The sequence below is a fragment of the Vicugna pacos genome, unplaced genomic scaffold (genome assembly GCF_048564905.1).
Source record: "Vicugna pacos unplaced genomic scaffold, VicPac4 scaffold_20, whole genome shotgun sequence".
In the NCBI taxonomy this organism is placed as follows: domain Eukaryota; kingdom Metazoa; phylum Chordata; class Mammalia; order Artiodactyla; family Camelidae; genus Vicugna; species Vicugna pacos.
The window spans coordinates 72,857,929-72,876,141 of NW_027328741.1; the positions used below are offsets into that span (position 1 = coordinate 72,857,929).

At 32.3% G+C, this 18,213-nt stretch overlaps 1 protein-coding gene across 2 annotated transcripts; it reads left to right on the top strand.

Moving 5' to 3' along the window:
- The first annotated feature begins 15,973 nt into the window (after positions 1 to 15,973).
- On the top strand, positions 15,974 to 17,794 carry LOC140693938 (heat shock transcription factor, Y-linked-like). Of its 2 annotated transcripts, none has more exons than XM_072957476.1 (2): positions 15,974 to 16,579; positions 17,408 to 17,794. In XM_072957476.1, exons 1-2 carry the CDS (start codon positions 16,055 to 16,057, stop codon positions 17,732 to 17,734), a joined length of 852 nt encoding a protein of 283 aa, XP_072813577.1. In that variant the 5' UTR covers positions 15,974 to 16,054; the 3' UTR covers positions 17,735 to 17,794. The 2 variants fall into 2 exon arrangements, 1 of the variants encoding a protein (XP_072813577.1); XR_012069657.1 differs by having other exon boundaries at positions 16,309 to 16,579; positions 17,525 to 17,761.
- Positions 17,795 to 18,213: the final 419 nt, after the last annotated feature.

Consider the following 18,213-nt stretch of genomic DNA (forward strand, 5'->3'; position numbering starts at 1 on the left):
CAGCCCCTGACCATGTGGCTGCGAGTGAGCATGATGTCCAATCCTGCCTGGTCAGTCTGAAACATCTGACTGCAGCTTCGGGCAGGGCAGTGACAAGCCAGCCCACAGTAAAGAGAGCTGCTCTGGAACCAGTGTTTGGAATAGGAGCAATCTGCTTGCTAACAGGCCCTGGGAGCAGCACATATTAGAACTCCAATGGAGGGCCTCTGGAAAAAGTAAGCTGAGCTTCCAAAACAGGATCAAGACAGAAAGACTTCACATTAAAAGTACACAGTCACCAGGAGGACACTAACCACCCCCTTGTTTTAATCTGTTTTTACCTGTTTCATTTTCTATTACCCTCTTAATTTTTACATCTCAGGCAATTATATATACCCCCATTTTAATCCCTTTGAAATTTTTTAAAATATATTTATTATTATTTTTCAAAACTCTGCTTTAACTTGCTTTTCTATTATTCATTTACAATGTCTTCAAACCTTTATTTCTCCCTCCTTTAATATTCTTTATCTCTCTCTCTCTCTTTTCTCTTTTCTAAGTTGCATTCTACATAGCATTAGTTAGATAAAAACCTTTAGGACCACAGAAGATAAATAATAATCCATAAACCACAGTGCCACAAAGGTAAGACCAAGATGAAAAAGCAAAGAAACAAGTCCCAATTAAAAGAAAAAGAGAAATTCCTTAAAGAACAATCAGTGAATTAGACATCAATAACCTACTAGATCAAGATTTCAAAAAAAGAGTGATCAAATTATTGAATGAAATAAAAGATAGTGTTAAGCAATATAAAATATGTTAAAAATGAAATGAAAGCTATAAAGAAGAACCGAAAAGAATATGTAAAACCGTTGACTGAGCTGAGGAATGATCTAAAGGTGTTGCAAATCTGAGTAGAGAACTCAGGGGAACAAATTAGTGACTTAGAAGATAGGACAATAGAAAGCACACAATCAGAATATCTACAACAGAAACAATGAGAAACAATTGAAAAAGGCATAAGAGACTTATGGGATAATAGAAAACATGCCAATCTTGCCATGATAGAAGTCCCAGAAGGGCAGGAAAGATCAAATGGGATTACAAAGGTGTTTGAATAAATCATGACTGAGAACTTCCCTAACATATGGAAGGAATCAGATATCCAAGTAAAAGAAGCTCAGAGTGTCCCAAACAGGAAGAACAAAAATACACACAAACCAAGACATATAAGTAAGATCGCCAGAGTAAGGATAAAGAAATAATCCTAAAGGCAGCAAGAGAATAACAAAGAGTGAGTTACAAGGGAATCCTCATAAGGCTCCCAGCTGATTTCACTACACAAATACTACAGGCCTGTAGGGAGTGGAAAGATATATTTAAAGTTCTGAATGAAAAAAAGATATACCCTAGGATATTTTAACCAGTAAGCCAATAATTTGTGCTAGAAGGAGACATAAAGAATTTCACAGACAAGAAAGAGCTACAAGAGTTTAGCAAAACTAGACCCATGCTAGAAGAAATATTGAAAGGTCTACACTAAATATAAAAGCAGCAAGATGCTTCAGAAATTTAAAAGTCACAGCTGGAAAGGTGATAACTCATGAATTACAAATAAAATACACAAAAAATTATAAAAGAAGACATACAAATCATTGAGATAGGGAGAGGGAGGAAGGAAAATAGAGAATTTTTTTTTTTGGTCTTTCCTTTTAAAGTTATTTGTTCTCGATAGGATGGGTTTGAGATCATATTACTAGCAGTTAATAAAAGCAGTTACAATAATGGTCAAAACACTTATAAAAGTGGTAACAACAAGACAAAAACTTATCAGGGAGTCACTAAAACTAAATAAAATACATGACACTACATAGGAAAATGACCAAACCATAAAAGAAAGATGAAAGGAACAAAGAGGAAATACCTAATCAACTGAAAAGATAAGGTCATAATGGCAATAAACACAAACCTATCATCGATTATTTTAAATGTAAATGTACTAAATGCTCCAGTCGAATGTCATAGAGTGGCATGCTAGATAATAAATCAAGAATCTTCAATATGCTGCATACAAGAGACCCAATTAAGAGAGAATGACACATATAGATCGAGAGTGAAAGGATAGAAAAGTTATTCCATTCAAATGGAAAAGCCAAAAAAGCAGGTGTTACAGTACTAATTTCAGACAAAATAGTCTTTAAAACAAAGGCCATAAAGAAAGATAAAGAAGGACATTTTATAATGATTGAAGGAGTGATACAAGATGAGGATATCACACTCGTTAATACATATGCACCAAATTGAGGAGCACCTAAATATATAAAATAATTACTAACAGATATAGAGGGGGATAGTGATGGGAATCTAATAATAGTTGGAGATTTCAACACTGCATTAACATCACTGGACAGATCATCACGACAGAAAATAAATTAGGCAACAGAGAAGTTAAATAGTACAATAGAAATATTAAACTTGTTGGATTTTTCAGAGCATTGCAGCCCCCACAAAATAGGATATACATTCTTTTCAAGTGCACATGGGACATTTTCCAGGATTCATGATATTTTTGGGCACAAAAGAAACCTCAGCAATTTTAAGAAGGAAGAAATTACCTCAAGCATCTTTACTAACCACAATGCCATGAAGCTAGAAATCAACAACAGAGAAATAAAGGAGAACAAAAGAAATCATGGAGATTAAACAATATGTTATTAAAAACGAATGAGTCAATGAAGAAATCAAAGCTAAATTGAAAAAGTACCTTGAGACAAAAGAAAATGAAAGCAAAACCAAACAAATTTATAGGACACAGCAAAAGCAGTGCTGAGAGGGGAGTTTATAGCAATACAGGCCTTCCTGTATAAAGAAGAACAATCACAAATAAACAATTTAAACCACCAGAAGAATGCACTAGAAAAAGAAGAACAAAAAACCCCAAATGGCAGCAGAAGGAAAGAAATCAGAAATATTGGGGAGGAAATAAAATAGTAATTAAAAAGAATATAGGAAAAAATCAACCAAAACAAAAGCTTGTTTTTTGAAAAAGTAATTAAAATCAACAATCCTCTGTCCAAACTAAAAAAGAAGGAAAGACAGAGAGCACAAATTAGCAAAATAAGAAAAGAGAACGGAGAAATTACAACAACTAAAAATGAAATACAGGATGTCATATGAAAATATTATTAAATCTATATGGAAACAAACTGGATAACCTAGAGGAGATGGACAATTTTCTGGAAACATACTGTCCACCAAGACTGAATCAAGAAGAAACTGACCCCTTGAACAAGCAGAGCACTAGAAATGAATTCAAAATAGCAATATAAAACATTCCTACAAATAAAAGTCCAGGACTGGAAGGTATCACTGAAGAATTCTACTAAACATACAAAGAAGAACTCATACCAGTACTTCTCAAAATCTTCCAGAAGATTGAAAAGGAAGGCATACTCCCAAATTCATTCTATGAAGCCACAATCACCCTGATACCACAACCAGGCAAAGACACTACCAAAAAAGAGGATTATAGGCCAATATCACTGATGAACACAGACGCCAAAATCCTCACCAAAATAGTAACAAATAGAATCCAACACAGATAAAACATTATACATCATGACCAAGGGGGATCATGCCAGGGACACAGGGGTGAATCAACATATGCAAATCAATCAGTGTAATACAGCATATCAACAAGAGAAAGGACCAAAACAAAATGATCTTCTCAATAGATGTAGGAAAAGCATTTGTTGAAATTCAACACCCACATATGATAAAAACTCTCACCAAAGTGGGCATAGAGGGAACATATTTCAGCATCATGAAAGCTATAGATAACAAACCTACAGCCAGCCCAGTACTCAATGGTGAGAAAGTTAAAATTTTCCCACTAAAATCGAGACAAGTCAAGGATGCACTCTATCACTACTCCAATTCAATATAAACATGGAAGTCCTAGTCACAGCAATCAAATGAGAGAGAAGTAAAAGGGATGCAAATTGGAAAGGAAGAGGAAAAAGTCTCACTATATGCAGATAGTATGTCACTAAATATAGAAAACCTTGCGTGGTCCAGACAAAAAATTCTACAGCTGATAGAAGAATTCAACAAGGTAGCAGGTTACAAGACTAAGGTTCAAAAATCAGTGGCATTATTTATGCTAATGATTCAGATAATACTATAGAGCTACAGTCAACATGACAGCAATGTATTGGAAGGAAAACAGACATATAGGCCAATGGAATACTCCCAATGAAGCTAGAGCACCATACACAAAAATAAAATGAGAATGTATCAAAGACTTAAACATAAGACAAGATACAATATATCTCCATGAGAAAAATATAGGCAAAATATTATCTGACATAAGATTCGAAAATTTTCTCAAAGAAATAAAAGCAAGAATAAACAAAAGAGACCTAATGAATCTTACACGCTTCTGCATAGTAAAGAGACCGGAAGTGAAGCAAAAAGACAACGTACGGAATGGGAAAATAAATGTGCATATGAAAGCTACAAAGGCTTGATCTCCAGAGTATATAAGCAGTTCATCCAACTGAATAAGAAAAAATAAACAATGCAACCCAAAAATGGGCTGAAAAACTAAACAAGCAATTCTCCAAGGAAGACATACAAATGATCAAAAGACACGTCAGACAATGCTCAATATCACTGATTATCAGAGAAATGCAAATCAAAACTACAGTGAGTTAACACCTCACAATAGTCAGAATGGCCATCATTCAAAAATCCACAAATGACAAATGCTGGAGAGGCTGTGGATAAAAGGGTACCGTCCTTCACTGCTGGTGGCAATGCAGTTTGGTTCAGCCAGTGTTTAAAACAGGATGGAGATCCTTCAAAAGCCTAGGAATAGACTTACAATATGATCGAGGAATCCCACTCCTGGACATAAATCCAGAAGGAACCCTATTTCAGGATGACACCTGCACCCCAATGTTCATAGCCAGCACTATTTACAATAGCCAAGACATGGAAACAGACTAAATGTCCATTGACAGTTGGATGGATAAAGAAGAGGTAGTATATTTATACAATGGAAGATCAGTCAGCCATATAAAACAACAACGTAATGCAATTTTCAGAAACAAGGATGCTCCTGGAGATAATCAGTCTAAGTGAAGTAAGCCAGAAAGAGAAAGAAAAATACCATATGAGATGGCTCATCAGTGGAATCTAAAAATAAAAACAACAAAACAAAAAAAGCACAAAATTAAAAGAGAAATAGACTCACAGACATAGAATACAGTGTTTTGGTTGCCAAGGGTGTAGGGGTCGGGGAAAGATAGACTGGGAGGTCAAAATTGTAGAATAGATAAACAGGATTGTACTTTATAGCACAGGGAAATATATAAAAGTTCTTATGGCAGCTCAGAGAGGAAAAAATGGGACAAAAATGTATATATGTTCATTGTAACTGAAAAAGTGTGTTCTACGCTGGAATTGGAGAGAACTTTGTGAAATGAATGTAAACCAATAGAAAAAAGTTAAAAAAAGAAAAAAGCATGATCCTAAATATTACAGGTGTAAATATAAATTTGAGAGAATAAAACTATGCAAAAAAAGTAGTAAAACCAAAAATTCTGTTTAAAGTTTTCTTTTTAAGATAAGCAAAATCAAAAAACCTCTAGCCTGGTGTGTCATGAAGAAAAGAGAGATACTCCAAAGAAATAAAATATGAAATAAAAGAAGAGAAATAACAATTGTTAACTCAAATATACAAATAAGGGTTCATTCTGTCAACAATTACATGCCAAAAAAACTGGACAAATTAGAAAAAATAGAGAAATGTCTAGAAAGAGACCAGGATAAGGAGAAACAAATAATTTGAAAAAACTGATTACTAGAAGAAAGATAGAATCTGCATTAAAAATTATCGTTAAATATCAGTGCAGATTTAAACAGCTCCCGTTGAAAACTGTACAAAAATACAAAGCAGGACTCATACTCTTCAAACTATTCAAAAATAGTGAAGATGTGGGAAACTCCCAAATTAATTATATGAAGATTTCATCACCCTGAGAGCAAAGCCAACAAACAAAGTACGGGCAAAGGGAAATTCAAGCAAATATATTTGATTGAATTAGATGCAAAAATTCAACAAAATATTATTAGCAAACTAAATCCAGCAATACCTAAAATGAATCATACACCATGATCTACTTGGATTCAATGCAGGGTCACAAGAGAGGTTCAACATACAAAAATCAATTAGTTTGAAACACCACATTAACAAAAGGAAAAGGGAAAACGATGTGGTCATAAATCCATCAAAAGTATTTCACAAAATTCAACATTTATACATAAAACATCAACAACTGCAACAACAACAACAACAAAAACAACAACAGCAACAACAACAACAGAAACCTCTTATCAAAGTAGGATTCAGGAAATATATCTCAACATAACTAAAGTCATTAATTACAGACATACAGACAAAATAATATGCAAAAGTGAAAAACTGAAAGCCAAATAAAGGAATAAGACAAGGATGCCCACTCTTACCATTTCTATTAAACACAGTATGGGATGTCCTAGCAACAGCAATCGGACTAGAAAATAATTTACTCTTGTTGGACTGAATGAAGTAAAACTGTTGTTATTTTAGATGACATGATAATCTATATAGAGATCCCTAAAGAATCTCCACATCAGAACAACTAAAAAAATTAAAGACATTTAGCAAAGTTCATGATTAATATACAAAAAATGTCACATTTCTTTACCCTAACAGTGAAATATTCCAAAATTTTAAAAAATTCATATGAAATCAGATCAAAGAATGAAAAACCTGTGAAAAAACCAAGATAATAAAATCAATAATACACTTATAAATAAATTTGAAGATGATGTAAAGAAATGGAAAGAAATCTCAATGTCTTAATTTAGAGGAATTATTATTGTTAAAATATACATACTACAAATAATGTCTACAGATATAAAGTGATTCAGATCGAACTACATGATATTTTCCACAGAAATAAAAACAGTCCTAAGATTTGTAAGGAACTGCAAAAGACCCAGAACTGCAAAAGGAACAATGAGGAAAAAGAACAAGTTGGAGGCATAACCCATAATCCTCCCAGGTCCCAGAATATATTACAAAAATACAGTAATCAAAACAACACAATACCAGAAAGCATACAAACATCTATATTACTGGAAAAGAACACAGAGGCAGAAATTAAACATCACACCTTTGGTCAACTAAACTATGACAAAGGAAACAAAAATATACAATGCCTAAAAGACAGAGATTGTGGAGAAAAAGGAACATCGTGGACACTGTTGATAGGAATGCAAAGTATTGATTACATTGCATATATACTACAAATTTTCTTCATCCATTTTTCTGTCAAGGAATGTTGGGTATGTAGGTCCCTATCTGAAGGCTCTAGAGAATAAGCCCATGGGCTGAACTGATAAACAAGCTGTGAGGAATGTCACATATCCAGGCTGGATAAGAAATGGCCTAAACAATGTATCCAGTATGGATGGCTGGATAGCCTATGCTGGATAAGTTTCTCAGAGGAGGACAACCTAAGACAGGCACAGCTGCCTGGATAAGAGATGGCCTACTTAATGAAGTTCCATGATGAACTTTAAAACAATCCTTGATAATTTAACATTCTGTGCTTACTGCAAGAGCATGGTGACATAAATTGCTTAAGATTATTAACATTGTTATAAATTAGATGATACGTGAGGCATTGTGCATGTCCTATATAAACCCTTTTTCTAAGAATCAATAAACAGAGAACTGCTCTGCTTCTCTCCACACAGTGTGTGTATATGATATCGTGCCACTGACAGGGTTAATTTAATTTGATGGGAGTATCTTAAAAGGATGTTGCATTATATAGAATGCTGTTTCTGCACATATTGAGATGATAATGTGAGTTTTATTTCTCATTCTATTAGTGTGGCATGTCACCTTTATTGATTTGAATATTTTGAAGTATCCTTAAACCCAGGGATAAATCCCTTTACTCATGAATGTGTATCATACATTAAATGTGTTGTTGAATTCATTTTGCATGTGTTTTGTTGAGAATTTTGGCACATATATTCATCAGGGATAATATTGTATATTTTGCATATAATGTCCTTTCTAGCACTGTTATACAAATAAAGCTGGCATCATAAAATAAGTTTAGAATCTTTCAACCCCTTCAAATTCTTGGAAGATATGGGGAAGAATTGGTGAAAAATTGTCTTCAAATGTATGACAGAATTCACCAGTAAAGCCGTCTTGTAAATTTTTTCTGGTTTCAGACGTTTGGATTATTGATTTACTCATACACCCTTTTGCTCTATTTAAATTTCTAATTCCTTCTTCATTAAGTATTAGAAGACATATGTTTCTGGGAAATTGTCTTTTCTAGGTAATTCAAATCGTTGACTAGTGGTAATATCTTATGATGCTTTGCATCTCTACAACTTCAGTTGTAAAATCTTCTCTTTCATTTCTTATTTTATTTGAGTCTTTATTTTCTTAGACAATCTAAAGGTTTGTCCAGTTTATGTTTAAAAGAAACAGACTTTGGTATTTTTTTTTTATCTTTTCAATTGTTTCTCTTGTTATTTGCCTTATTCTCATTCATTGAATTTTCTTCTATATTCTTTCTGTTTTCTCCTGGATTCGTGAGGTGTAAAGATAGTGTGAATATTTGTATTTCATTTATAATTAAATATTTTTTATTTCTTTATTATTTATTGATTAATTAATTAATTTATTCATTTATTTATCTTTGAATTACTGCAATTTACAGTGTGTGAATCTGTGGGTTTATCACAGTGTTCCCATACATGCATATATTTGTGTGCCTAGTAAATATTACTTCAAGATATTTAACTTACTGCCCTGTGTCATAAAAAATAATTTTGAAAATATATATCTTTATATATATTGGATAACATTTATAAATCTACTGATCCCAGATTTATCCTCTCGCAGCCCATTTCCGCAGTAATTATAAATTTGTTTAGTAGATCTGTGACTGTGTTTCAGTTTTGTAGATGAAGCCATAGTGTTCTCAACCAAATTTTTTTTTTAAGGTTCCACATATGGCATGTCATGTATTATTTTTCTTTCTCTTTCTGGCTTACTTCAATTAGAATGACACTTTTTGGGGACATCCATTTTTCTGTAAATGTCATTGTTTTATTTTTTATTGCAGAATATTATTCCATTGTGTAAATATGGCATAACTTCTGAATACTGTCATCTGTTGTTGGACAATTAGGTTGCTTCCATGTCTTGGCTGTTGTATATAGCCCTGCTAAGAACATTTTGCTGCAGATGTCTTTTTGAATTTGAGTTCCCTTTGATATATACCCAAAAGTGGGATAGTTGGATTGTATGTTGTCTATTTATATTATTTAGAGGAATCCCCATCCTGGTTTCAACAATGAGTGAACCAAACTACATTCCTTCCAACAGTGTAGGAGGGTTCTCTTTCTCCACAGCTTCCCCAGCATTTATTGTTTGTGGAGTTTTGAATGATGGCCATTGTGACTATTGTGAGCTGATACTCCATTATTCTTTTGAATTGCCCTTCTCTGATAATGATGGTGAGCAACTATTTTTTCATATAGCTATGTGTCATTTGTATGTCTTTATTTGAGAATTGCTTCTTTAGTGCTTCTGCCCATTTTCAGATTGGGTTTCTTGTGGTTTTTTTATTATTATTAGGTGGTATGAAGTCTTTATATTTTGAAAATTTAGCCTTTGTCAGTTGCATCACTTCGAAATATTTTCTTTAATCCTGTAGGTTGTCATTTTGCTTTGTTTATGGTTAAATTTGCTGTGCAAAACTTATAAGTTTAATTAGGTCCCATTTATTAATTTTGCTCTTACATCCATTACCTGGGTAGGCTGTTTTAGGACATCATTGCTGAGAATTATCTCAGAGTGTTTTGCATATATTTTCTTCTACTCTGTCTTGCCTTACATTTAAGTCTCCAAGCCATTTTGAGTTTATTCTTGTGTATGGAGTGAAGGAGTGTTCTATCTCCATTGCTCTGCATGCTGTTATCCACTTTTCCCAATACCAGTTGGTGAAGAGATGGTCTTTTCTCTGTCATATTCTTGGCTACTCTGTCAAATATTAATTGAACATAGGCCTGTAGATTTCTTCCTAGGCCCTCTATTCTGTTCCATTGGTCCATATGCCTGTTTCTGTACCAATATCATGTCATTTTGATTATTGTAGCTCTGCAATAGTGTATGGAGACCTGGTTGTTTATTCCTCCAGCCTGTTTCTTTTTCTTGAATATTGCTTTGGAAATTATGGATCTATTATTACTCTGTTAAATCTTAGGATCATTTGTTTCAGTCACAAAAAGAAATGTTTTGCAAAATTTGATAGGAAATCATATTAAGTTTGTGGATTGCCTTGGACAGTATTGCCATTTTAACAATATTGTTTCTTCTATTTCAAATCCATTGGGTATCTTTTCAATTCTTCTAATCTTTTTTGATTTCCTCAATCAATGTTTTCTAATTCTCTATGTATAAGCCATTCACCTCCTTGGTCAGATTTATTCTTAAGCATTTTATAGATTTGGGTGCAGTTATAAAAGCGGTTGTTTCTATACTTTGTTTTCCTGTTGATTAAATGTTAGTGTAAAGAAATGAAATTGTTTTTTTACATTAATCTGGGTAGCTTGACCAGTTCCTTTTTTAGCCGAAGTATTTTTTGTGAAGCTTTTACAGTTTTCTATATATAGTGTCATGTCTGCATATCGTGGCAATTTTACCTCTTCTTTTTCAGTCTGAATACTTTTATTTCTTTTTCTTGCCTGATCATTGTGGCTAGGACTTCCAATACTATATTGAATTGAAATTGTGAGAATTGGCAACCTTGTCTTGTCTCAGCTTTTTGTGGGAAGGGTTTCAGGTTTTCACCATTGAGTAATTTGCTGGTATATGTTTGTCATAAATAGCTGTCATTATGTTGAGTTATGGTCCCTCTATGCACACTGTGATAAGAACTTTTATTGCAAATAGGTGTTAAATTTTATCAAATGCTTTTTCTTTACCTACTGAGATGATCATGTGTTTTTTTGTCCTCTCTGTTGTTGATATGGTGTATCACAATGGATTGATTGATTTGTATATGTTCAACCATCTTTGCGTTCCTGGGTTGAACCTAAATTGACCATGGTGTATAATCTTTTTTTTCATGTTGTTGGATTCTGTTTGTTAATACTTCCTTAAAGACTTTTACATCTATGTTTATCAATGATATTGGCCTATAGTTTTCTTTTGGAATAGTGTCTTTGTCTGGTTTTGGTATCAGGTTGATGTTGGCTTTATGATGTGAGTTTGGGTGTACTCTCTTCATATCAATCTTTTGGAAAAGCTTGAGGAAGTGTGGTATGGATTTTTCTTTCTATTTTTGGTCAAATTCCCCAGTGAAGATATTTGGGTCTGAATTTTTGTTTGCAGAGATTTTTTATTTTATTGATAATTCTATTCTATTTCTGGTGATCTCTCTGTTCAAATGGTCAATTTCTTCTTAATGCAAAAATGGTTGGCTGAATGTTTCCAGAAACTTCTGCATTTCTTCCTGGTTATCCAGTAAGTTTCCATAGAGTTGCTCATGGTATTCCTTTATGATATTTTGCAAATTTGTTGTACTCTTTGTAGTTTCTCCAATGTCATTTCTTATGTTATTTGTGTTCTCTCTCTATTCTTGTTGATGAGTCTGTCCAGAGTTTTGTCGATTTTGTTTACTATTTTAGAAAAGAGTTTGATTTTTTCTATTTATTAATATCTACTTCAATTCTTCCTTCCTTTATCTTTATTATTTCCCTCTTTCTGCTGACTTTTGGTTTTGTTTGCTCTTCTTTTCATGATTAGTTTACATAGAACATTAGATTATTTATTTGAAAATGCTCTTCTTCTTTGAAGAGGGCCTTGTCACAATGATCTTCCCTCTTAAGCCTGCTTTAATTGTATTCCATAAACTTTGCATAGTGTTTTGTCATATTTCTCAAGATATATTTTAATTTCTTATTTTACTTCATCAACTCCCCTCTTGTTTTAGTACCATGTTGTTTAATCTTCTTGCTGTAATTTTTTCTCCCTATTTTTCTGTGATTGATTACTACTTTCATGGTATTATACTCAGAAAAGATGCTTGAAATAATTATTAGCTTCTTAAATTTTTTGAGGATTCTTCTGTGCCTGAGTACATAATCTTTCCAAGAAAATGTTTCATGTGCACTGGGAAAGAATGCATATTCTGTTTTGGGGAGAAGTACTGTTTTGAAAATATCAGCCAACTCCAATTATTTTATCTTATCTTTTAGTGTCTTTGTTCCCTTATTAATTTCCTGTCTGAAAGACCAGTCTAGTGATGGTAATGGGGAGTTATAATCTCCTACTGTGATTGTGTTCCCATCCATTTCTCCCTTTTTATCTATTAGTATTTGCTTTCTGTATTTAGGTGCTCCTATATTGAGGATGTATAACTTAATGAGCATAACACCCTCAGTTTTTATTGCTTCTTTAATCATTATATCATGTCCTTGTTTATCTTTCTCTATGGCCTTTGTTGTAAAGTCTATTTTGTGTGAAGTCAGTACTGCTAGTCCTGCTTACTTTTCATGTCCATTTGCATGGAATACATTTTTCAATCCTCTGACTTCATTTATGTGTGTTCCTCTTACTAATGGGGTCTCTTGTATCTTCATTATGTAGGGTCTTGTTATGTTATCCCATCTGACAATATTTATCTTTTTAATCAGGCACTTTGTCTATTAAAAATTGTGATAATTATTGATAGACTGGTGTTTATATCCATTTTGAACTTCATTTCCCTTTTGATTTTGTATTTCCTTTTTGTTCATTTCTTTCTCTTTTGTGGCTTGATAATTTTTTTTATTATCCTGGTTTCTTTCTGGATTTGTGAATTCATTGTAAGCTTTTGAATTATGGTTGACCTGTTTTTTATGTATACTGACCCATTACTATATCTATTTATTTTAACTGATAGGAATACAAATTCTAACCCATCCTAAAGAGAAGAGAATCCAGAAGAAAAGTCTCTGTATTAACTGTTTCACACTCTGACACTTAAAAATTTTGATGTCCTGTTTTACAACATCATGTTTATGCAATTGTAAGTCATTGTAATTATTGCCTTTCTAATTATGCCTTTCTCTTTTCTATAACATCCTGCTTCTTTTTGTTTAACAGTAGATCTTTCATTATTTCTTTTTCTGTTGCTAAATTCTTCTATATTTGTTTTTTTCAGAAGTTATTTATCTCTCCTTCTATTCTAAAGGATATCCTTGCTTGATAAATTATCTTAGATTACAGCTTTCTTTCATTCAGGGCTTTGAATATGTCTTGCCACTGCCTTCTGCCTGTTGTAATTGTGTAGGAACATGTTTAAAAATATAATGTATATAATTTTATGTATATGTAAAGAATACTTAGAAATGAAGTTAACAATTGAGATGAAAACCTATACATTAATATATAGAAAACATTGATGAAGGAAATTAAAACAGATCCAAAGAAATGAAAAGATCTCTTATGTTAATGTTGTGAAACTATTTGGTTGAAACAACCATACTACACAAAGCAATCTAAATTTAGTGTGATTCATGTCAATATAACCATGAGATTTTTCCATTACATAGAACAAATAAATTCAAAACTTATATGTATCCACAAAAATCATGAGTTGCTGAAATAATCTTGAAAATATGTATTAAATCTAATAGTGTAAAGTTCTCTGATGTTAAACAGTCCTACAAAGATTTAGTAATTTAAATAACATGATACTGACTCAAAAACAGACACCAAACAATAGAAGAGAATAGAGCAACCAGATGTAATCCCTCACACTTATGATCAATTAACCCATGAAAAATGAAGCAAGAGTATAATATGAAGGAAAGACATTCTCCTAAATATGTAGTGCTGGAAAGATTGAACATGAGAAATATAAATTAGAGTATTTCCTCACATTGTATACAATCCATGTGCACAGAATATCTTTTATTTATTTTGTTTACTTTTATTTCTTACACCTGTAATTTATTGATCTATGTTTTGATCTTTTATTTCACTTATCAAATTTATTCCTTTTTTTTTCTTTTTGGTATAAACTTACACACAATTGTTTTCCCAATTTCTCTTTCTGATAATGAGTTCTTACTATATAAAAATGCAATGGATATTTGTATATTGATTTTGTATTCTGCAAGTTTACTAAGTATGTTCAGTATTTCTAACAGTCACTGGAGGAGTCTATGGAGTTTTCCATCTATGTATAATTATGTCATCTGTAAAAATTTTACTGCTTCTTTACAAGTTGTATGCATTTTAGATTTTTTCTTGACTAGTTGTTCTGGCTCAGACTTCTAGAAGTGTAATTTAGGACTTGTGACAATGAGCTACTTTTTTTATTACAGGACCTGAGATAAACCTTTCTGTATGTTTACATTGAACTTGATTTTATTCATGCGTATTACATTTATGCCTTTTATTATGTTTAGTTACATTCTATCTAAAGTGAATTTGTTAAGAATACTTTTATAGAAAACTTAAGATTAGATCTGTCAATAAATTTCCTACAGTTTTTGAGACTGTTATTTCTGAATTCTCTGTTTTTAAAGGTATGGTATACCATATATTACTTTGCGTATGTTAAATAATATTTATGAATCAGGACTAAATCCCTCTTAACTATAGTTTATAATACTTATAATATGCAATAAATTCAGGTTGCTAACGTTTATTTAGAATGGAATATACACATACTGAATGAGAAATTTACATTGTAGCTTGAGTGTAGATTTATTTATTCAAAAATTTTGTCTCTCATTTTGAATTTGGTTTATGTTTAATGGATTTTATTTCTTATTTAAGAATATAAATTTTGGTTGAACTTGGTTTACTACAGTTTACTGATAAAGAACATAGCTATTATTTACAATTAGTGAACAAAACACTTGCCTTAAAGTGCCGTATTTTACTAACAATGACAACTGTTTTAGGACTGAGAAACATATTGCTTCCTAAAATGCATTGCCTGGTCTTTTCCACCCCAACCCACGTATTCTCTAATTTCTTTGTATTTTGATTGTTTGTTTGCCCCTAAATGGAGGTAATGCTTATTGAACCCAGGATCTTGTGCCTAAGTGTATTTATCAACATCATTTTAGAACACTTAACAGAAGCCACAAGAGTATGTATTATAAAGATGACAAGAAAATTTATTCCTTCTAGGGACTGAAAACCTCTGAGTGAAAGAATGGCAAAAATAAACATTTGTAAGAATACTGTAAGATTTTCTCTTGTGTAAATTTAAAGTAGTATATAAAACTACATTTATTTTACTTATAGCACTGAATTACAAGTTAAAACAAAAATTCTCCCCTTTAGAATTTCTTAAATTTGATTGAATATTTTTATTTAATTTTATTTCATAAATATTTACCATTCATATATAAACATAACAAATAAACTAATATTTATTCTGTTCATGTGTTGAATATAGAGCTACTTATTTTAAAGTACACAGATAAAAAACTACTTCCACTTCCAAATCAAATTATGTTTCACTTTAATTACAAATGATAATGAAATAGTTATAAATTTTCATAAATGTTTTACACAAATTTCACTTTTGAAATCCAAGACTTTAAAATTATTTTATATATTTTGTGATTATTTATTCTCTGTTCACATATCTGGTATAAATTTGTGTACAAAAGGATGGAGATTGGTTTTATTTCTTAGACACCAAAATTAAATTATTTAAATAGATTTTGTGGGGATAATATTTGCAGATCACCGTATAAAATTAAGCATCATATATGCTTCATTTTAACTGGATGAATGAGAAGTAAACACTGGCTGAATCTTACACTTGAGTTGCTAGGAGACCAGTCGAATGTGATGTCACAGCTTCTCAAATTGAGAACCATTGTGATGGCCTCACAGTTTATCTGTGCTGGCCCGCCAAAACAGCATTTGAAGCTGCAGTGCACAAAATTATGCAGATTAGAAATGTAGTTGTAGAAAATGTTATTTGAGATGGCACATGTTTCTACAGAAATTCAAGTTGTGTCTCCTAAATATGGACCAACTTCTTCAGGAATGTACAGTAGATCTCTATTGTGTGATCAAACATTCTCTGGGGACTTGGACTTGAGGTCTATGATTGAGGAAAATGTTTTTAAGGATTTGTCTGAAGAATCCCTGATAAAAAGGCCATGTTACAAACATTGTGTCTCTGAACCAGATGAAGATAATGATTTTCGTTCTCTGACATATCCAAGAAAACTCTGGAAAATGGTTGGGAATGACCAATTTAAATCCATCTGTTGGGATGATAATGGAACTTCCATAGTGATGGATGAAGATGTCTTTATGAAGGAAAATTTGGAAAGAAAGTCTCCTTTCAGAATATTTGAACCTGGAAGTATGAAAAGTTTAGTTAGACAGCTAAACCTTTATGGATTTAGTAAAGTGCAGCAGAATTTTCGAAGATCTGTTTCTCTAGCTGACTTTCAGGCAGAAGAAAAAGAAGTCTCTGTTTTAAGCAAGGTATTAAGAAATTTTAGTTACCACTTAGTAGCTTATATATAAAATTTTATTTTGTACATCAATCTATGGTAATATATATGTAAAACTAGATTTTGAAAACTGTACAAAACTATTAAAACTAAAATACTTTATATTTCAAAAAAATGAGGACAGTGTCTTATGTAGTCAAGATTATGGGAAATATGCTTACAACTATGAATCTTACCACAAATTTAAATAAAGTTAATAAAACTGCTTTTAAAAAATGGCATTCACCGTTACTGCAAATGCTAACTTCATAAATTTGATGACTATACTATTTAAATGGTATTTTCCAAATAAGAAACTTCAAAATATTGTCAGCAATGTTCATATTTTGATGATAATATCTTTGCATAGTAAACGTGAATTCTGAGGTTTTATAGGTTAGGCTTATTGTAGCCTTGTATTTCGGTTTAAAATATTACTAAAATCTTTCTCCTTTGGTTGTAGCAGCAGTTCTACCATAATCCAAATTTTAAACTAGGCTGTCCCCTGATTTCAGTGAGAATAAAAGGAATAGTTGGGATTAAAAATGCCTCTCTGGTGGCTTCATTGGCTGAAGATTTCAAAAAGAAGCACTTAAAGCATGGGGACACTCATAGTTCAGATTTTGTGGCTGACAATAGAGGATAAAGTGCATTTTTACCTTCTGCAAATTTAAACATGCTTCTAATAAGAAAACCCTCTACTAGCCACATAAATGGTGATACGAATACCCTGATCAGTGGTGATTTTTCTCCTCTATGATCAATGTCATTTAGACATCCAGAACAAATTGTAATGGATCAACGTGCTATTTTAAATCAGTTGACCATTATCCACGGGCACTCTCAAAGCAGCTACAATGAAGCAAATGGCCGTGTTGTGAACTTCATTACAACTAAAACTTCTACTTCTCAGTACAGCATCTTATCTCCCATACAGTGCAATTATTTTGGACTGATGGAGGAACCTCCTACTTTTCCAAATGGATATCACAAAATATCTGCCAGTGAAGGTCGTTTTTCTAAACTTCAACCAGGTAGAAACCCACGGATTCCAGTGCCAGAGCTAGCCAATACATCAGCTACTTCTCTTTCAAGGCCAAATCATCACCCATCTTCAGCTTATGAACGTCATCCTAATTACAACTGATCTACCAGAGGACTACCAGATTATGCAGGATAACAAAGATTAAAATTGATGTTGTTAAATGTCGACAAATATCTGCAATATTCTTATTTGAACAATAAACATAGATGTGCACCTGTATTTTCCTTATATTTTTTAAGTAGACTTAAGTGTTAAATGGGAGATTAAGTTACCATTTAAAGAAAAAAAGAGATATTTGATTGATATGATCATTTGATGGAAGAATATGGGAGTAAATTTAAATAATTTCTTGTAAGGAAGAAGAGAAAAATGGAAGAATTTGGGAAAAGACTAAAACATGGAGAGAGGGAAAAGTACTAAGTGGTTTCTGGTTCATCCTGGAAAGTATCAAAAGTGATAAGTTAGGATATGTTGGAACAGGAGATCAATGCCGGAAATGGCCCAGGGATCCTGGTCTTGATTATGTCATCCCTGGAATCATAAAGGTCACATGATATAGTCCCAGATGGCACATTCATCAT

What these genes read in the sequence shown, in the direction of transcription:
- LOC140693938 (XM_072957476.1), top strand. Translation starts at nt 16,055, where the DNA reads ATGTTATTTGAGATGGCACATGTTTCTACAGAAATTCAAGTTGTGTCT. An exon ending in AAGTCTCTGTTTTAAGCAAG is followed by an intron (nt 16,580 to 17,407) that starts GTATTAAGAAAT and finishes ATTTTAAATCAG; the next exon opens with TTGACCATTATCCACGGGCA.